At 35.9% G+C, this 20,907-nt stretch overlaps 2 protein-coding genes across 2 annotated transcripts; one reads left to right on the forward strand and one right to left on the reverse strand.

The window, feature by feature from the left end:
- Nucleotides 1–397: 397 nt before the first annotated feature.
- Nucleotides 398–9,559, reverse strand: LOC120329213 (uncharacterized). The gene is made up of 33 exons (XM_039395756.2): nucleotides 9,431–9,559; nucleotides 9,130–9,272; nucleotides 8,941–9,047; nucleotides 8,711–8,854; nucleotides 8,461–8,617; nucleotides 8,347–8,374; nucleotides 8,168–8,267; nucleotides 7,991–8,083; nucleotides 7,852–7,915; nucleotides 7,673–7,771; nucleotides 7,435–7,538; nucleotides 7,210–7,348; nucleotides 6,861–7,129; nucleotides 6,613–6,783; nucleotides 6,356–6,529; nucleotides 6,044–6,282; nucleotides 5,658–5,958; nucleotides 5,441–5,577; nucleotides 4,892–5,147; nucleotides 4,577–4,819; nucleotides 4,306–4,482; nucleotides 3,834–4,214; nucleotides 3,513–3,758; nucleotides 3,305–3,431; nucleotides 2,822–3,137; nucleotides 2,559–2,742; nucleotides 2,199–2,468; nucleotides 1,981–2,117; nucleotides 1,709–1,901; nucleotides 1,304–1,633; nucleotides 1,052–1,222; nucleotides 623–958; nucleotides 398–538 (listed from the first exon to the last, which is right to left on the reverse strand). The coding sequence occupies exons 2-32, from the start codon at nucleotides 9,224–9,226 to the stop codon at nucleotides 629–631; spliced, it is 5,784 nt and encodes a 1,927-aa protein (XP_039251690.2). The 5' UTR covers nucleotides 9,227–9,272; nucleotides 9,431–9,559; the 3' UTR covers nucleotides 398–538; nucleotides 623–628.
- A 1,644-nt stretch (nucleotides 9,560–11,203) lies between these two features.
- LOC120329583 (uncharacterized) lies at nucleotides 11,204–20,157 on the forward strand. Its single transcript, XM_078118510.1, has 33 exons — nucleotides 11,204–11,222; nucleotides 11,422–11,565; nucleotides 11,649–11,755; nucleotides 11,839–11,982; nucleotides 12,070–12,226; nucleotides 12,313–12,340; nucleotides 12,419–12,518; nucleotides 12,605–12,697; nucleotides 12,775–12,838; nucleotides 12,917–13,015; nucleotides 13,133–13,236; nucleotides 13,322–13,460; nucleotides 13,541–13,809; nucleotides 13,896–14,066; nucleotides 14,145–14,318; nucleotides 14,401–14,639; nucleotides 14,724–15,024; nucleotides 15,103–15,239; nucleotides 15,321–15,576; nucleotides 15,661–15,903; nucleotides 15,986–16,162; nucleotides 16,242–16,622; nucleotides 16,695–16,940; nucleotides 17,029–17,155; nucleotides 17,348–17,663; nucleotides 17,765–17,948; nucleotides 18,038–18,307; nucleotides 18,416–18,552; nucleotides 18,632–18,824; nucleotides 18,901–19,230; nucleotides 19,335–19,505; nucleotides 19,593–19,928; nucleotides 20,013–20,157. Exons 2-32 carry the CDS (start codon nucleotides 11,469–11,471, stop codon nucleotides 19,920–19,922), a joined length of 5,784 nt encoding a protein of 1,927 aa, XP_077974636.1. The 5' UTR covers nucleotides 11,204–11,222; nucleotides 11,422–11,468; the 3' UTR covers nucleotides 19,923–19,928; nucleotides 20,013–20,157.
- Nucleotides 20,158–20,907: the final 750 nt, after the last annotated feature.

Genomic DNA, 20,907 nt, shown 5'->3' on the forward strand with positions numbered 1-20,907 from the left:
AATTTCGCTCAAGTTTTAACATTTTATAAAAATTTAAACCCCTGCTTTGGACAATATGCCATTATTTTGTAGTATACAAGGCAAATACCTAGGACACTCATGGGAGCACCGAGCTAAAGGTGACTGCAATATTTCGCACGCAAGGACGAATCAGGGGTCCGTACAAGTGAAGTGTTTTTGCGGGGAAGAGGTGGAAAGACACGGACACGCTTCTTGAGCTGTAACACTGCTATAGCCAGAACATGTATATCTATGATGGTGTGCATTCACGCACATTTTCTATCACTTCTTAACAGACAACGCATTATAGACGGCACATAACTAAGCCCATGCGAGAAAAGCCCAAAAATCTCTTTCATAACTTCTACACCATTGATGAGAAGAAAATCAAAAAATATTTCATTTAGCATTATGCTTTGTATAATTTATTTCATTCAGCTTTGTAAGTTGACTTTAAAGTCACTATTTAAAATTGAAAACATTTTATCACACTGAGAGTTCCCAATTTGAACCATTCATCAGTTCTTCCTTTCATTCTCTGAAAAACATAAGCATAAGTTGTGATTATTTGAAGATTCAACGAATTTGAAAATAAAAAATCGTTATTTAAATTTCAACTTACGTTGCTTCACATATCACGAGCTTTGGATCTGAGTTTGTTGAGAGCAGATTCTGCCATGTCAGCCCTTTCTTCAGCATCATCCAATTCGTGTTGCAGTTTACGATATTTCGATAAGTTTTGGTTGGCTTGTTCCTCAGCTTCTTCAGCTTGTCTCTTGTATGTTTTGACCTTGATTTGAAGTTTGTCAACAAGATCTTGGATGCGGGTCAGATTCTTTTTGTCTTCTTCTGCCTGGTATGTCACTTCCTTCAACTTGCGTTCGTATTTACGTTGGTTCTTCACAGATTCACCATTGCGACGTTGTTCGGCGTCAAGTTCATTTTCAAGTTCGCGTACCTAAAAAGACCAAGAGTTCAATTAATTATATAGCATCAAATATAACTACAACCTATAGTAGTACCAAATATATATAAGTAACAATATACGCACCCTAGTTTCAAGTTTTTGAACTTGTTTCTTTCCTCCTTTGAGTGCAACTTGTTCGGCTTCGTCGAGTCTTTGCTGAAGATCTTTCACTGTTTGTTCCATGTTCTTCTTCATTCTTTCCAAGTGAGATGAAAGATCTTGTTCCTTCTTAAGTTCTTCAGACATAGTAGCAGCCTGAAATGATGTTCAAGTGAAAATTTTAAATCAGCAAATAAATGATGAGGATGGATCAGAAATATATTTTCACGAACTTACATCAGTGATTGCTTTCTTTGCCTTTTCTTCTGCATTTCTTTGTTCTTGAACAGATTCTTCAACTTCTCCCTGCATGTTTTGCAGTTCACCTTCCAATTTACGTTTCTGGTTAATAAGTGCGGTGTTTTGCGTATGAAGCAGATTGGATCGTTCGCTGCTTTCGAGGAGTTCAGTTTCTGCAAGTTTGCGACCACGTTCTGCTTGTTCAAGTGCTGATCTCAACTCATCGATTTCAGCCTTGAGTAAGTTTTCTCTACGATCGATGACGGCGAATTGTTCTTGCAGATCTTCAGAGTGACGTTGAGCTTCATCAACTTGCAATTCCAAATCCTAAACACCAATGAAGTTTAATAAAAGTGGGAATACTAAGTATGAAAAAATGTCAATTTCCGAATATGTACTTACCTTAACATGAGCTTGCGCAGCTTTAACTGCTTTCTGGGAATCAGTAGCTTGTCGAGTAGAATGTCCAAGTTGAATTTCAAGATCGTTGAGATCTCCTTCCATCTTCTTCTTCATACGAACTGCTTCTTGTCTTGCTTTACTCTCAGAATCAAGAGTAGTTTGCATTGATTCAAGTGATCTCTGTTGGTTACGCCTGTAATATAGGTATGAATTAACATGATTGCTTTACTTATTATTTTTGTTTTATTTGAAGAATGGTCAAGAACGCTAACCTTTGACTATCAATTTCTTCTTCTTTTTCGCTTAGTCTTCTTTCAAAATCTTGTTTTATCTGAGCCAATTCTACTTGGAGACGAAGTACTTTTGATTCTTCACCTTCGATTGCACCTTCTGCTTCTTCGAGAGCAGCCTGTTCAACAAAAATAATAATCAATATTTTCCCCATAATTTAAATTGGTCAATATAGTTTTTTACATGGTAGGCGGTATACCTGAATTTCGTTGCGTTCGTGTTCAAGAGTTCTCTTTGCCTTTTCAAGTTCGTGAATGCTTTTTCCTCCTTCTCCTAGTTGATCAGTAAGATCAGCAATTTCTTCCTGAAGATTCTTGTTTTCTCTCTTGACAGTTTCTAGAGCATCAAGAGATTCCTCATAAGCATTCTTCATCTTGAATAATTCAGTTGATAAACCACGGGCTTCCTTTTGTGCTTGTTCTAAATCAACTTGCAATTCTTCTTCTTTTTGTTTATGCTCAGCAAGAATCTAAATACAAAATCAACAATCGTAATGCACTATTCGTGGTATAAATGAGACCAGTGTTTTTTTTTTATTAGGACTTGTCTTAGTATCTACCTTATCAAAGTTTCTTTGTTTCTTATCCAAAGCTGCTGCAGCCGAGTTTGATCTTTCAAGATCAATTGTGAGATCTTCCAATTCTCCTTGGAGACGATTCTTAGTTTTTTCAAGACTTGCACACTTTGCTTGTGTTGCCTCAACTTGCTCTTCAGCTTCTTGTAAACGAGTCGCCAACTTCTTTCTGGAAAGGTTTAACATAATATTTACCCATATTTATACAAGAAAAATTGTCTTTGTGTCTATCCATGGTGATTACTTACTTCGCCTCTTCCAATTCTTCAGTTCTCTGAATAGCGTCGGTTTCATATTTGTTTCGCCATTGTGCAACTTCGGCGTTTGCTTTTGATAAAGCTCGTTGAAGTTCAGCCTTTGCTTCTTGTTCTTCTTCATATTGTTCACGAAGAAGGTCGTTGTCGTGCCTTGAGGCTTGTACAGAATGTGCAAGAGCAGCTTTTGCTTTGGCTTCTTCTTCAACAACACGCTTGAGTTCTTCAATTTGTTGTGATGAACTGTTCTTGGTTCTTGTAAGTTGAGCCATCAAATGCTCACGCTCTTCGAGTTGTCGTGAAAGTTCGCCTGTTCATAAAAAAACATTAAGATAAGCAAAATTTATTGCACTCATGAAAGCAATTCAATTGCCGAACCAATGAGTCGTAAAACCCAATTACTACACAATATGTTCGATTTAAAAAACATGACGATACAGCATTTCAGTACGTTTTGATGGTTGTCTATAAACCTACCATTTTCAGAAGCAAATCTAGCTTTAGCAGCGTTCAGCTCATTTACTTCCTTCGTCAAGTTGTCGCATTTTGCCTTGGATTCACCAAATTGTTCTTCCAGATTGCGAGCCATTTTCTCGTAGTTGAGCTGTAAACAACATATGAAACATGAATTACAGTTATTTTCGGTCTATAAATAGATTGTAGGTTGTACTCAAGTTAGACTCACTTTAGCCTTTGTAACACTTTCAACGTTGGCAGCAAGATCATCAATTTCCATTTTCATTTCGCTCTTTTCTTTTTCCAATTTCTGTTTGACTCTTTGTAAGTTATCGACCTGTTCGCTCATTTCAGAACTTGAATCAGCATGTTTCTTACGTAATGTTGAAACTGTTGCTTCGTGAGAAAGGTTAGATTCTTCGAACTCGCGGCGAAGTTTGGAGAATTCTGCCTCGCGACGCTTGTTAAGCTCAACCTGGAAAATTAATATTATCATTAGTTCAAGTTTGTATTGGTACTCTTCTTAAATTCAGCCAATAATACCACTTACCTGAGCAGCAGTGGCACCACCTGCTTCTTCAAGTCGTTCACTTAGTTCTTCTAACTCTCTTGAAAGATCAGCTCTTTGCTTCTCAACTTTTGCTCTTGCTGCACGTTCAGCTTCAAGTTCTTCTTCAAGTTCCTCAATACGAGCTTGCAGTTCTTTAATTTTCTTTTGAAGTTGCATAACAAGAGCTTGTTCATCTTCAAGTTTGGTAGCAAGTTGACTGTATTCAAATTCTTGCTTCTTCAATTTCTCTTCCAGTCTCTGCTTATCATTTTCAAGATCCATGACTGTTTCTTGAGTAAGTCTCAAATCTCCTTCCAACTTTCTCTTAGTTCGCTCAAGATCCATTCGGAGTTTCTTTTCTTGCTCGAGAGATGCTTCAAGCTGAAAGCAAAATGTAATTAGCATCATACAATGTAATAAAATATGTATTTATACATATATAACATAAGAAGTGTTAGTATGTTATGCTCACGTCATCAACTTGTTGTTCAAGTTTTGCTTTTTGCTTGGTAAGACTGTTGACTTTGTCTTCTTCTCCCTGCAAATCATCCAATGTTTGTTGATGTGCTTCTTGAAAAGCTTTCTTTTCTTTTTGAAGTTTAGCGATCTGTTCATCTTGTGAGGCTAGTTCTTCTTGTAAATTTTTCAACTGCAAATAAGAAACATTACAAAAAAATAAATCAACCGAGTTAATTTTGTATTAAGGCAACTAGGACAGAACTAGGATGATATTTTGCACATACCTTATTTTCAGTAGCGTGTTTTTCTTTTTCTACTTTAGCAAGAGTGATTTCAAGATCATCAATATCTTTCTTTAATTCGGAGCATTCATCTTCTAGCTTACGTTTCTTAGAAACCAATTCATTGTTCAATTCTTCTTCGTCTTCTAATCTTTCTTGTGTTTCCTTGATTTTTCCGTCCAATTCAACTTTGGTTCTAATAAGTTGATCGCAACGATCTTCAGCATCGTCTATTCTATCTTGTTCCTGTCAGGTAAAGTTAAAACGTGAATTGGATAATTCCGAATGTATTGCACGCATCACCACATTTATACTCACAGACTGCAGCTGCAAAACCAAATCGTTCTTTTCTTGGATGAGAGAAACTTGAGATTCTTCAAGTTCCTTTCGTCTCTTGGATTCTTTTTCCAAGTTGGTCTTGAGTTCTTCATTCTCAGCTTCCAATTGTTCAAGTTCTTTTGCGGCTTCAGCAGTTTGGAGGAGGGGCTTGATCTTGAACATAAGTTTCATCCATTCCCAGTCACGAACACCAAAGAAAGCGCGAAGATTGGATTGAAGAACGCGGACTGCCACTCTGAAATACGTTTTATTGAATGAATTATGAAAAGGATAAATTTAGTTGCTGACCGAACTACGAGATAAATAATTGACTACTAAGAACAGAAAGAATATCAAGTTTGCAGACATAAATACAATTAGAATTAAAGGTCTTTCAAACCGTGATTCGTTAAATGTACCAAAATGCAAGAAATCACATAACATATATTGTACCGATTTTTGTATTTGTGTTCATTTAAATAAGATGACCCATTTATAAACTAATTTCAGAATGTGATTAAGCTTGAATCGATGAATGTTTCTATTTACCTTCTTTCGATAAGTTTGTTGTATTCAATTCTCATCAATTTACCGCGCATACGAGCTTGAATAAGTTTGAAAATTGATGACAATTTGTTATCACGAAGTTCTTCCAAAACACCCAACATACCAGCACGGAAGAAAACCTATGAAAATTTTAAGATGTTGTAAAAACTTTCAAAATACGAAATGACAACGTATTGCAACAATTTTCAACTTATTTTACCTTAGTGTGCCCGAGCTTGTATTTTTCGTGATCAATGCCTTCAAGAGATGTAAGAATCTTTTCGGAAGCTTTCTTGCTGTCCAGGAATTGACCATCAGGAACGGCATTTGGGTTAAGAATACGATATCTTTGTTTGAAATCTCCATAAGGAAGTCTGTTGGGGAAACCTTTGCGGCAAATACGAATACCTTCCAACACACCATTACAACGAAGTTGATGTAAAACAACATGAGGATCCATAACTCCTGGAGTTTTTGTTTCATTGGGAACGATACAACGGACGAAATGTGGAGCAGTTGATCTGGAAAATACATCACGATAGTTCAAATATTGACCAGTCAAAGTGATATTGTATAAGTGAATAATCCATATTTTATAGTATATACCTCAGGTTAGTCATGAGTTTGTTCAAGCTCTCTCTGTGCATGGAAGATACAGTGTTGAAAGAACCTCCCTTCTTTCTCTTTCCTCCAGATTTTGCAGCTGCAGCTGCTTCCTCTGGGCTCAAATAACCTTCCCAGATAGTTTGCATAAGTTTCAATGAGGACTTTTTGTACAATTCTACAACGCTATTGTTCAATGGTTCCTTGTTTTTCTCGAGCCAATCGGTGATGCTGTATCCAACCTTGATTAAATATAAAATGTAAATATTAAATCTTTGTAACCAGAGAGGAAATCGAAACAACTCGAATACTTACAGTTCCAGCGTAATGGTGGAGCTCAAAGTGAGATTCGAATTTTGTCTTCTTGATTGGCTTACCAAACGCCTTAGTTCTGCCTAAATGATTTTGGTACAGTTTGTCCATAAAAGATTTATCTGTAGCTTTCGGGAACATGCATTCTTCTTCAAGAATAGACATGATTCCAAGAGGCTGTAAAAATGTATAAGTATTATTACATTGAACTGTGGTATATAAATACATTTTATTTGAATTAAATATAGTTGAATACTTACTTTTTCGATAAGTTCGATGCAAGCAGCCAAGTCCATACCGAAATCAATGAAAACCCAATCAATTCCCTCCTTCTTGTATTCTTCTTGTTCAAGAACGAACATGTGATGGTTGAAAAATTGTTGCAATTTTTCATTGGTGAAGTTAATGCAAAGTTGTTCAAAGCTGTTGAACTGGAAAATTAATGTTCGAATATTAGTATGCCAAGTTGCACTTTGTAGGCTGCTATTAGGAAAATTTGAAAACTTACGTCAAAAATTTCAAAACCAGCAATATCGAGTACACCAATGAAGTAACTTCTTGGCAGTTTAGTGCTGAGACTGTTGTTGATGATTTTGACCAACCAGTTGAAATGTTTTTCAAAAACACCTTTACTCAATCCGCCAATACCATAGGTAACTTGTGGGACAGTTTGTCCCTTTGTTACGTACTCGTTTCCAACTTTTACGCGTGGATGACACAAGTACTTGAGAAAATCAGCAGAGTTCATACCGAACAAATATGCAACTTTATCGGCATCTGAATACGATGAATGACGTTAAGTACACTTAATCACCAAATCGAAACTTTGTTCAACAAAAAAAATAATTTATATTGACCCTCAGTGCCATCAGGTTCAGCTTGTTCTTCACGTTGCTTGTTTTTGAACTTCATGTTTTGTTGGTGCATAATACCAGCCATTATGCGATAAATTCCACTAATTTCTTCTGGTGTAAACCCAAGAACTTTGAATGCATCCTATAACAAGTAATAATCTCTATATTTCTGCAATTTAATGATAAATGTTTACTATCAATATTGAATATTTAACTAAAATTCCTTACATCAGTTAAAAGCAATTCTTCTCCGTCATCTAAGTTGTTGACAGAAACAACTCCCTGACTAATGGATTTGTAGTCGTAAGGATCCTTTGTCAATAGGAGTTGGTCTAAAAATAAGATAAATGCCTTAATATTTATGTATAACTCATAATATTTAGTTTTATATATATATATGTATTTGGTTGAAGAAAAATATTATAAATATAGTCCATATTACATAGATTAGATATATTCAACATACCGATAAGTTCTGGTTTTGATCCAGAGATTAGCTGATAAAAGATATGGTAGTTTCTTTCTCCGCCTTGTTGCCAAATTACACGAGATTTTTCGAGAAGATCTGAAAAAAAAATTAGTTTGTATTGTCACGGATGTTTCATTTGTGAAAGTCGTTGTTTCTACCATTTTCCTTGTACTTACAATGCTCAATATCTCCTGATGCAAGACTGCCGGTGCTTCCGAAGTGAATACGGATGAATTTACCCTAAATTGAAAAACGAAATTTTTGTTATAAATCATTTCATTGATGTCGTCTGTTTAAAAATGTATGTCAACTTACGAAACGAGATGAGTTGTCGTTTCTGACAGTTTTAGCGTTTCCGAAAGCTTCCATAGCAGGGTTACACTGGACAATTTGATCTTCCAAAGTTCCCTGAAAAAAGCAACAATTACATCTATGTAAAAACGCAAGTATAAGTTTGTGAGCAATATTTGCTCAGTATATATATATATTTACCTTATCATCATTTCCAGCTGCATTTCCATCAGCAGCCACCAAAGCAAAATACTGAATAACTTTCTTTGTGTTCACAGTTTTTCCGGCTCCGGATTCTCCACTAAGAAAAAATAAATAAATATTATATCCTTTGTCAGTGCAAGCGCGTGAGTTTCATGTTGAAATCAAAAAATACTCACGTAATCAACATAGACTGATTTTCACGATCTGAAATGAAAAAAAAAACATTGTATATATATCAAAAATTGATTCTTCAAAAATTGTGATTGTCTAACTTAATACATTCTACATACTCATCAACATCTCAGTGTATGCATTGTCAGCAATAGAATACAAGTGAGGGGGCATCTCAGTTCGTCTCTTTCCCTTGTAAGCGTTGATGACGTATGGGGCGTAGGCAGGCAACATCTTGTACGGGTTCACGGTGACACAGAACAGGCCTGAGTATGTCTAGATATTGCAATAGAACACAATTACACGATTAGTTATATACTGAAATACAAAACAAACATGCTGTGTAAGGACAATGTCGTAGATGCTCACGTAAATCATGAAAGCTTCGTATCTTTCTTTGAGATTGTTGAGTACGCTGGCTTCGTTTAAGTGGGTCATGTTCACCATGTCTTCGCATTTTTTGTATCGGGGTGGATTCATCAGTTGAAGATCATCTTCTTTTACAGTTACTTCCTAAAGTTGTAAAAAAGATATATATTAGGTAATAATGACTATGAATAACAGACCTAGTTAGCTTTTCTTCAAAAATCTGTAGTTACCTTTCCGTCATCACATGTCTTCAATTTTGCCTTTCCTCCGTCGATAGAAATCACTTCTCCCCTCAAATAACATTTTTCCTTGTCTGGTACCCATGCGTATTTCTTTCCTATATTTAAAATATTTATTAAGTTTGGTTTCAGTGATACTTTAATAATGCATAGGCCTACACTTATTTCAAAACACCTTACCGTCAGGCTTCTGAGTTTGTAAAACAAGCATTTCCTCTTGAGACATACGCAGATATTGAGCTGCATCTTGGAAGATGGAGAGATCAAGTGTTGCCATTTTCAACAATGTTTGTTAAAGTTACTTTATGAAAAGCTTCAGATTCCTAAAATAAAGTATATTATCATCAATGTTGAGTATTTAAAATCTCGAATCCGAAATCGTGTTTTTGTTGTCGTTATCAATGATTCAAACTTTAAATCAAATCTTCACTGTTGGCTAAGAAGTTCATTACCTGGTTAAAGATATGCAACATATACTTACCGATACACAGAGCAAAGGAAACTGTTATACAAAATACTTCCAGCGGAGGCTTTATAGTCCCTTTTCGCTGTGAAGTACAAAGGTGTGAATGTATCAGCTGCCGTCTCACGATGCAGCATACCGCTTCCAGTGGCCGCCCGTTCTTCTTCGCGAAGCATTAGCATCCTGCTTCAACTTCAAGAGATAATTTTACCATTCGTTTGCGCGCATGACTATTTATCGATTATCTTCGGGTCCTGTTTTGAAAGTGGGTATTTTCGAATACACGGAAACCTCGTTGATATTCACATAATTATATCGATGCCTACTTCTGTTAGACCGAAGTCATTAAAGTGTAAGCTCTATATTTCAAATTAACCAGCATTATGATTTTGCCTGTGTGGGTTCAGGCTTCACGTCCCTATTTCGCTACACAAACATCATCACCAACATATTATTACAACACAATCACATTTTGATTTGGTCTATCTCTTGTGGACCGACCAAGTGCTTCGGTTAACTTTTCATGGTTTTGTGGTGCAGGCTACACATTGTGACTATCAATATCCGCAAAAAAAGGTTTGAGTCAGAAACATACTCCAAGGTAATATATGTTTATCGCTACAAATGTCGACGTGGCTTATATTTTCGTGCAATTCCATCTAAATTTCATTCCGACAAAGCGCTACTCTGGTTGATTGGAAATCATAAATTGTTGTTAGATAGGCGAACTGTAGCTTCATATATTTACAACATTAACTTTAGCCAAACTCTAAATTTTTTAATTGAAAAAATGACTACGGATTACTGCTAGGATGTGGATACCTGGTAACGATTATTGAATTGCAGCATCTGTATGAGGATACACCCAAGAAATATTACTGAGTCAGGAATATGCGCTTCGGTGGCGATCGCTTATATTTCGATGATTATGGCCTTCATAGTTTTGTGTGGTAATTTGTGTATGATTACGCCTGGTATCCTTAATATTGTCTGTTTTCGGCCAAGGTTGAATAAAAGCTATACTGACTTTCAGATGTTGGAACCACTGATTACCAGCCATAGTTAAAATATTGAACCGTTCAGATCTCTTCAATCTTTTACAAACATTACTCCACAGATACGAATGAGTAGGTTAAAAGTTTGAAGGGGAATTAGGCATTTATTACTAGTCTTGGAATGTCCGTGCGGATGAAAACGTTCAAACATTATTCGGGGCATGTAGTCAACCCCTTCTTTCTACAGTACCTCACCGACTGCATTCATTAGAACAAATGGGCAATAATTCGTTTTCGCAATTATATATATATTGTTTTCTACTGATGTATTTGTCAATTGTGCGATTTAATTTTCAAAAATTTAATTACCAACCCTGTGCAATACTTTTGAATTCCTCTTAATTTGAAATCGTGTTTTAAACATTGCTAATCCAAATGTACTCTCTTCTTCGTTGTTATATTTATTTTGTTATTTTATGAATATAGTTAGAGCGATCCGGGTCTTCGAAATGTGGATCTATATTGAATAAAATGCAAGTAACAAACTCGTGAGTGGTGATTGGTATTAGTTACTCCAATTAGAGATAATAATTCAATTGTGCGATAAAACGTTGTCGAGTAGCCGCAGCGGCAATATGATGATTGTAATGGAAAGTGCGAATCGAAGCTACAGATAACGTACGAACAATAATGTCATCACCATTTCTCTGCAACGGCAGCTGATACATTCGCACTTTCGTATTTCAGATCGAAAAAGTACTATAAAGTCTTCACTGACAGAATTTCAAATATCAGTTTATTTACCTTGTGTATCGGTAAGTACTGCATACTATTCAGGATTTTACAATTGCTATAGATAGGCAGTTGAGACGGTATGATTTTGTATTTTGAACCTCTGAAAACGAGAACAAAATACGATTTCGGTTTCAAAGTTTCAATTTACAAAGCATCAACATGAGCATTGATGATAATACTCATCATTGATCAACATTGATGATAATATATTTGTTTTAGGAATCTGAAGCTTCTCATAAAGTAATTTAAACAAACATTGTTGAAATATGGCAACGCTCGATCTCTCAATCTTTCAAGATGCAGCCCCTTATCTGCGTATGTCTCAAGAAGAAATGCTTGTTTTACAAACTCAAAAGCCTGACGGTAAGATTGTTTTAAATAAGTTTTTAGTTTACGCATTATCAATGCATCACTGAAACCAAACTTAATAAATATTTATAATATAGGGAAGAAATACGCTTGGGTACCAGACAAGGAAAAATCCTATTTGAGGGGAGAAGTGATTTCTATCGAAGGAGGAAAGGCAAAATTGAAGACATGTGATGACGGAAAGGTAACTACAGATTTTGAAAAAGAGAAGTTCACTAGGACTGTTATTCAGAGCTTATATTACTGAATATCTTTTTACAATCTTAGGAAGTAACTGTTAAAGAAGACGATCTTCAACTGATGAACCCACCTCGATACAACAAATGCGAAGACATGGTAAACATGACTCATCTGAACGAAGCCAGCGTACTCAACAATCTCAAAGAAAGATACGAAGCTTTCATGATCTACGTAAGCATCTACGACATTGTCCTTACAGAGCCTTTTGTCTTTCAATATATCACTAATCGTGTAATTATGTTCTATTGCAATATCTAGACATATTCTGGACTTTTCTGTGTCACTGTGAACCCGTACAAGATGTTGCCCGCTTACGCTCCATATGTCATCAACGCTTACAAAGGAAAGAGACGAACTGAAATGCCTCCTCACTTGTATTCCATTGCTGATAACGCATACACTGAGATGTTGATGAGTATGTAGAAATTATTAAAGTAGACAATCAAGATTTTCAAAGAATCAATTTTATATACATATATAATGTTTTTTTTCTCATTTCAGATCGTGAAAATCAGTCCATGTTGATCACGTGAGTATTGTTTTCAAACCGGTTGATTTAAACATAAAATTCACACACTTACTGACAAACGCTTTTTGTTTTTCATAGTGGAGAATCTGGAGCCGGAAAAACTGTGAACACAAAGAAAGTTATTCAGTATTTCGCCTTGGTGGCTGCTGATGGAAATGCTGGTGGAAATGATGATAAGGTAAAATATATAGTCTTATATAATGGTTGTAACTTGGTCTTATACTTGTTCATGTTTTACATAATTGTTGCTTTGTTTGTCTCCAGGGAACTTTGGAAGATCAAATTGTTCAGTGTAATCCTGCTATGGAAGCTTTTGGAAACGCTAAAACCGTGAGAAACGACAACTCATCTCGATTCGTAAGTTGGATAATATATTTGAAATAGACGAGACCATTAAAATAGATTCGAACTACAACTTAATTTTTCTATTTCAGGGTAAATTTATCCGTATTCACTTTGGAAGCACTGGTAGTCTTGCATCAGGAGATATTGAGCATTGTAAGTACAACTAGAACAAAGGCAACAACGACTACAATCAAAGGAACTTCCTTGACAATGTAAAATTATTTTTTCTAGATCTTCTTGAAAAATCTCGTGTAATTTGGCAACAAGGCGGAGAAAGAAACTACCATATCTTCTACCAACTTATCTCAGGATCAAAACCAGAACTTATCGGTATGTTGAATATACCTAATCTATGTAATTTGGGCTATGATGATTTTTTTATTTCAACGGAATATAGGTAAAATATATGTTTATATATCAATTTAAAGAGGAACATCATATTTTTAGACCAACTTTTATTGACAAAGGATCCTTACGACTATAAATCTATCAGCCAGGGAGTCGTTTCCGTGAATAATTTAGATGATGGTGAAGAATTGCTTTTGACCGACGTAAGTATTTTCAAATTTTTGATGTTCGCCTAATTTTCTAATTTTTAAAATAGTTGATTGAAACCACTGAAATTATATTATCAAGGATGCATTCAAAGTTCTTGGTTTCACACCCGAGGAAATTAGTGGAATCTATCGAATCATGGCTGGTATTATGCATCAACAAAACATGAAGTTCAAAAACAAGCAACGTGAAGAACAAGCTGAACCTGATGGCACTGAAGGTCAATATAAATTATTTTGTTTGTTGAGCGAAGTTTCGATTTAGTGATTAAGTGTACTTAACATCATTTTTCTTTTTCAGATGCCGACAAGGTTGCATATTTGTTCGGTATGAACTCTGCCGATTTTCTCAAGTACTTGTGCCATCCACGCGTGAAAGTTGGAAACGAATACGTAACAAAAGGACAAACTGTGCCACAAGTTACCTATGGTATTGGCGGATTGAGTAAAGGTGTTTTTGAAAAACATTTCAACTGGTTGGTCAAAATCATCAACAACAGTCTCAGCACTAAATTGCCGAGAAGTTACTTCATTGGTGTACTCGATATTGCTGGTTTTGAAATCTTTGACGTGAGTGATCCAGATTTGTTCATTGAACTTAAGTCCTTGTAAATACGAGATAACATATCAAACGAAATTTCTTTTCGGTTTTGCAGTTTAACAGTTTTGAACAGCTTTGCATTAACTTCACCAATGAAAAATTGCAACAATTTTTCAACCATCACATGTTCGTTCTGGAACAAGAAGAATACAAGAAGGAAGGAATTGATTGGGTTTTCATTGATTTCGGCATGGACTTGGCTGCTTGCATCGAACTTATCGAAAAGGTTAGTATTTACAAAACATAGTTTGACAAAAACCATTTTACAACTAGTGTTATAAATATTTCACTGTCTCTCCACTAGCCTCTTGGAATCATGTCCATCCTCGAAGAAGAATGCATGTTCCCGAAGGCCACTGATAAGTCGTTCATGGACAAATTGTACCAGAATCATTTGGGCAAAACGAAAGCATTCGGAAAGCCAATCAAGAAAACTAAATTCGAATCTCACTTCGAACTTCACCATTACGCTGGAACTGTAAGTTTTTGTAAATTTTGTGTTTTCCACTAGTTGTAGTCACATTAAATTCATTTCTCTATTTTTTTTTAAATATATCAAGGTTGGATACAGCATCACCGATTGGCTCGAGAAAAACAAGGAACCATTGAACAACAGTGTTGTAGATTTGTATAAAAAGTCATCATTGAAACTTATGCAAACTATCTGGGAAGGTTATATGGGCCCAGAAGAAGCTGCTGCAGCAGCAAAATCGGGAGGAAAGAGAAAGAAGGGAGGTTCTTTCAACACTGTATCCTCTATGCACAGAGAGAGCTTGAACAAACTCATGACTAACCTGAGGTATGTCAAAAACACATGAATATATTATTTCGTTTAGTACTAACATACATTCAATGTTTTATCTCACAAATGCAAATTTTACAGATCGACCGCCCCCCATTTCGTCCGTTGTATCGTTCCCAACGAAACAAAAACTCCAGGAGTTATGGATCCTCATGTCGTTTTACATCAGCTTCGTTGTAATGGTGTGTTGGAAGGTATTCGTATTTGCCGCAAAGGTTTCCCCAACAGACTTCCGTATGGTGATTTCAAGCAAAGATATCGAATCCTCAATCCAAATGCCGTTCCCGATGGTCAGTTCTTAGACAGCAAAAAAGCTTCCGAAAAGATTCTCTCATCTCTTGAAGGCATCGATCATGAAAAGTACAAACTTGGTCATACAAAAGTGAGCATTGTTGTAATTTTCAGATTTTAATTTTGTTCATAAACCGCACCAAATATGAACGTATGTAAATACCTTCAGGTTTTCTTCCGTGCTGGTATGTTGGGTGTTTTGGAAGAACTTCGTGACAACAAATTGTCCTCAATCTTCAAACTTATTCAAGCTCGTATGCGCGGTAAATTGATGAGAATTGAATACAACAAACTTATTGAAAGAAGGTAATAAATAAATCAGTAATGATTATGGATCAATAGTTTGAACATAATATTTAATTCAAAATTATTTTTATACTCATTCAGAGTGGCAGTCCGCGTTCTTCAATCTAACCTTCGCGCTTTCTTTGGTGTACGTGACTGGGAATGGATGAAACTTATGTTCAAGATCAAACCACTCCTCCAAACTGCTGAAGCTGCAAAAGAACTTGAACAATTAGAAGCCGAAAATGAAGAGCTCAAGACCAATTTGGAAAAGGAATCTAAGAGAAGAAAGGAACTTGAAGAATCTCAAGTTTCTCTCATCCAAGAAAAAAATGACTTGGTTTTGCAATTACAGTCGGTAAGTAACAAAATAATTTAACCGATCGTTACAACTAAACCTCGTGTAATTACTACAATTATGATGTTGTTTTTTTTATAAAAGGAACAAGATAGAATAGACGATGCCGAAGATCGTTGTGATCAACTTATCAGAACAAAGGTCGAGTTGGATGGTAAAATCAAAGAAACTCAAGAAAGACTTGAAGATGAAGAGGAATTAAACAACGAATTGGTTTCTAAGAAACGCAAGTTAGAAGATGAATGCTCTGAATTGAAGAAAGATATTGATGATCTTGAAATCACTCTTGCTAAAGTGGAAAAAGAAAAACATGCGACTGAAAACAAGGTATACATATCATCTAACATTGTAGAATCATATATGTGACTGAAGCAAATATTCTATATATATGTGTTATCTACTTTTACAGTTGAAAAACTTGCAAGAAGAACTCGCATCGCAAGATGAACAAATTGCAAAACTTCAAAAAGAAAAGAAAGCTCTTCAAGAAGCACATCAACAAACATTGGATGATTTGCAAGGGGAAGAAGACAAAGTCAACAGTCTTACTAAGCAAAAAGCAAAACTTGAACAACAAGTTGATGATGTATGTACATGCTTAAATTTATTATGCTTTATTGTATTTTCAACTATATTAAGTTTATAACTGGCGCTTTTTTTTCTAGCTTGAAGCCTCTCTCGAACAAGAAAAGAAACTCCGAATGGATCTTGAGAGAACTAAGAGAAAGTTGGAAGGAGATTTGAGACTTACTCAAGAAACAGTCATGGATCTTGAAAATGATAAGCAGAGATTGGAAGAGAAATTGAAGAAGCAAGAATTTGAATACAGTCAACTTGCAACTAAACTTGAAGATGAACAAGCTCTTGTTATGCAACTCCAAAAGAAAATCAAAGAACTTCAGGCTCGCATTGAAGAACTTGAAGAAGAACTTGAAGCTGAACGTGCAGCAAGAGCCAAGGTTGAAAAGCAAAGAGCTGATCTTTCAAGAGAGTTGGAAGAACTAAGCGAACGACTTGAAGAAGCAGGCGGCGCCACTGCTGCTCAGGTAAGTGATAATAGTGATTTAATTCAGAAAGATTAATACAAACTTGAACTAATGATGATACTAATTTTCCAGGTTGAGCTCAATAAGCGTCGCGAAGCAGAATTTTCGAAACTCCGCCGCGAGTTTGAAGAATCCAATCTTGCTCACGAAGCAACGGTTTCAACATTACGTAAGAAGCATGCTGATTCAAGTTCTGAAATGAGCGAACAAGTCGATAACTTACAAAGAGTCAAACAGAAATTGGAAAAAGAAAAAAGTGAAATGAAAATGGAAATTGATGATCTTTCTGCCAACGTTGAAAGTGTTACAAAGGCTAAGGTGAGTAGAACTTGAGAACGACTTGTACGCATTCATTGATTAGAAATACATATACACCTGGAATTATTTTCTCACATGTATATTTCAGCTCAACTACGAGAAAATGGCGCGCAACCTGGAAGAACAATTTGGTGAATCTAAGGCAAAATGCGACAATTTGACCAAAGAAGTAAACGAACTGAACGCTGCTAAAGCTAGATTTGCGTCTGAAAATGGTAGGTTTGATAGATAGGCATAACAATGCATTGTTTCTAGTAATGCCATATATTCAACGTCTCTGTTATGAACGTGTCCCCAAAAGATTGTATAGAAATAAGCTTTTCAGATTTGCAATCAAATCTCCCATAAATCTCCATAAATTTATATTTTTACCTCATTCAATGATTTTTGTTTTTGTGTGTGTGCAGGTGAACTTTCACGACAACTCGAAGAACGTGAGCATTTGATGGCTCAACTTACAAGAACCAAGAACAGTTCATCACAACAAATTGAAGAACTCAAACGAGTCGTTGAAGAAGAAGCTAAAGCAAAAGCTGCTCTTGCACATTCTGTACAAGCTTCAAGACACGATAATGATCTTCTTCGTGAACAGTATGAAGAAGAACAAGAAGCAAAGGCTGAACTTCAACGAGCTTTGTCAAAAGCAAACGCCGAAGTTGCGCAATGGCGAAACAAATATGAAACCGACGCTATTCAGAGAACCGAAGAATTAGAGGAAGCAAAGTAAGTAGTCAAATTAAGCGACAAAAAGTTATTATTTAGGGCTTTTGTTGTAAAATGTGGGTATAAATATATATATATCAACATATATGTTTGTTATTCAGGAAAAAATTGGCTACTCGTTTACAAGAAGCTGAAGAGCAAGTCGAGGCAACACAAGCAAAATGTGCAAGTCTTGAGAAAACTAAGAATCGTCTCCAAGGAGAATTGGAAGATCTTACAATTGATCTTGAGAGATCTAACTCGGCTGCTGCAGCCTTGGATAAGAAACAAAGAAACTTTGATAAGGTAGATATCTAGATAAGCTCTGATGAAAATAAACTCTGGTGTCATTTATAATATGAATAGTGCATTACGAATGTTGATTTCGTATTTAGATTCTTGCTGAACACAAACAAAAAGAAGAAGAATTGCAAGTCGATTTAGAACAAGCACAAAAGGAAGCCCGTGGCTTGTCAACTGAATTATTCAAGATGAAGAATGCTTATGAAGAATCTCTTGATGCTCTTGAAACTGTCAAGAGAGAAAACAAGAATCTTCAAGAAGAAATTGCTGATCTTACTGATCAACTAGGAGAAGGAGGAAAAAGCATTCACGAACTTGAAAAAGCAAAGAGAACTCTTGAACACGAGCGCAACGAAATCCAGGTAAATTGTCTATCTATAGGAAATATATATGACTCAATTTACAATATGACCCTATATGACTCAATTTACAATATGGGAGCATTATTTAACGCTATTTATACTGAACAGGCTGCTCTCGAAGAAGCAGAAGGTGCAATCGAAGGTGAAGAATCAAAAGTACTCCGTCTCCAAGTAGAAATGGCTCAGATAAAGCAAGATTTTGAGAGAAGACTAAGTGAAAAAGAAGAAGAAATTGATAGTCAAAGGTTAGTTTCTTTGACCCTAAATCAGATAAAATAAGAATAATACGTATGGCAATCATGTTAATTCATGCTCATATTACAGACGTAACCAACAGAGATCACTTGAATCAATGCAAACTACTCTTGATTCTGAGAGCAAAGCAAGACAAGAAGCAGTTCGTATGAAGAAGAAGATGGAAGGAGATCTCAACGATCTTGAAATTCAACTTGGACATTCTACTCGACAAGCTACTGATTCTCAAAAGGCAGTTAAAGCTGCTCAAGCTCATGTTAAAGTAAGTTCATAATCGGACAATGGCATTTTTTTAATTTTAGTATTCCCATTTGTTATTAAACAAAATTGCTTTTTAGGATTTGGAATTGCAAGTTGATGAAGCTCAACGTCACTCTGAAGATCTGCAAGAACAATTTGCTGTCATCGATCGTAGAGAAAACTTACTCAAGGCTGAAATCGATGAGTTGAGATCAGCACTTGAACAAGCAGAACGTGGCCGCAAACTTGCAGAAACTGAACTCCTTGAAAGCAGCGAACGATCCAATCTTCTTCATACACAAAACACCGCCCTCATTAACCAAAAACGTAAATTGGAAGGAGAATTGCAAAACATGCAAGGAGAGGTTGAAGAATCGGTTCAAGAACAAAGAAATGCAGAAGAAAAGGCAAAGAAAGCAATCACTGATGTAAGTTTGTGAAAACATATTGTTTTGCTGTTCTTCGATATTTATCTACTGATTTCAATTTGACAAAAATGTTTTTTTAAATTTCCACTTGAACATCATTTCAGGCTGCAACTATGTCTGAAGAACTTAAGAAAGAACAAGATCTTTCATCTCACCTGGAAAGAATGAAGAAGAACATGGAACAAACAGTGAAAGATCTTCAGCAAAGACTTGACGAAGCCGAACAAGTTGCTCTCAAAGGAGGAAAGAAACAAGTTCAAAAACTTGAAACTAGGGTGCGTATGTTGCTACTTATATACGGTACTACCAGGTTGTGAATATATTTAATACTCTATAACTAATTAAACTCTCGGTGTTTTTAGGTACGCGAACTTGAAAACGAACTTGACGCCGAACAACGTCGCAATGGGGAATCTGTGAAGAACCAACGTAAATACGAACGTAAGTTGAAGGAAGTGACATACCAGGCAGAAGAAGACAAAAAGAATCTGACCCGCATCCAAGATCTTGTTGACAAACTTCAAATCAAGGTCAAAACATACAAGAGACAAGCTGAAGAAGCCGAGGAACAAGCCAACCAAAACTTATCAAAATATCGTAAACTGCAACACGAATTGGATGATGCTGAAGAAAGAGCTGACATGGCAGAATCTGCTCTCAACAAACTCAGATCCAAAGCTCGTGATATGTGAAGCAATGTAAGTTGAAATTTAGATAACCATTAGTTAATACCAAATACGTTTACTCTTTTTAATCACAACCTATTCTTATTCTTTCACCAGAGTATGGAATAAACAACCGATGGATTGCTCAAAGAAATTGCTCGATATCAAAGTGATATGTCAAATAATAAAGTGTTTTTAATTTTGCATGTTGAATTTGAAATGAACTTACAAAACTGAATAAAATAATCTATACAAAGCAAAATGCTAATTGAAATATGGTGTAAGTTTAGTCTCATATAAGCCATGAAAAGGGTTGAAAGGGGTACGGTGGCATTTTTGAGTGCTGCAGTAACAAAAAGCGGTTGTTGTTTCCCTTACAAATTCTTGACCTTTTAGTGAATGATTTTGCTGAGCCCATTTGAGAGCGAATGTGGGGGTTCGCGATCACATTTTACAGTAGCTGCGTTCTAAATGGTCTCCAACGCTTGAAGTGGAATAAAGTTTTCAGTATAGTTGCTTGTACAGGGTTTAGTTACAAGCGACTGCGCGGTTGAAACCCTATGCTACTCAGTAACTTCTTATATATATATATCATATTACAAGGAGAACATTTAGAATTAAAACCTTGGGAATATGGACTTGTGTGGGCGCTTCAGTAGTATTCGTGCCAAGATGGCGCCCAACCTGCTATCACTAATCTGGTACACATACTATGTTCAGGTTGTGCGTTATCTTGGTACGAATACTACGGGAGCACCACATGAATTATTTTTATTTAATCGCGCTTGATAAAATCGGTTATAATAGAAGTTCACCCCTTATAATCTAACTTGTTAAACTTTGGGTACAAAATTTCCTGTCTAGCTCGTCTCATTTTAACTGTTAATGCTAATCCTAATGAACACGTTTGCCAGCGCACCTCCGATTATCCCGCACAGGTTCAAATGCCGTGAGGGATAATTACGCGCTTTCCCACCACTGAGAATAAATATAAAACTCACATCCTGATGCA

Source organism: Styela clava, chromosome 12, assembly GCF_964204865.1.
Source record: "Styela clava chromosome 12, kaStyClav1.hap1.2, whole genome shotgun sequence".
Taxonomy (NCBI): Eukaryota; Metazoa; Chordata; class Ascidiacea; order Stolidobranchia; family Styelidae; genus Styela; species Styela clava.

Bases quoted from the DNA above. Each gene is read 5' to 3' on its own strand.
- LOC120329213 (XM_039395756.2), bottom strand. From the start codon at position 9,226: ATGGCAACACTTGATCTCTCCATCTTCCAAGATGCAGCTCAATATCTG. The intron at 8,618-8,710 runs GTGAGCATCTAC...TGCAATATCTAG, and splicing joins ACGAAGCTTTCATGATTTAC to ACATACTCAGGCCTGTTCTG. The intron at 7,130-7,209 runs GTCAATATAAAT...CATCGTATTCAG, and splicing joins TGAACCTGATGGCACTGAGG to ATGCCGATAAAGTTGCATAT.
- LOC120329583 (XM_078118510.1), top strand. From the start codon at position 11,469: ATGGCAACGCTCGATCTCTCAATCTTTCAAGATGCAGCCCCTTATCTG. The intron at 14,640-14,723 runs GTATGTCAAAAA...CAAATTTTACAG, and splicing joins AAACTCATGACTAACCTGAG to ATCGACCGCCCCCCATTTCG. The intron at 17,156-17,347 runs GTAGGTTTGATA...GTGTGTGTGCAG, and splicing joins TAGATTTGCGTCTGAAAATG to GTGAACTTTCACGACAACTC.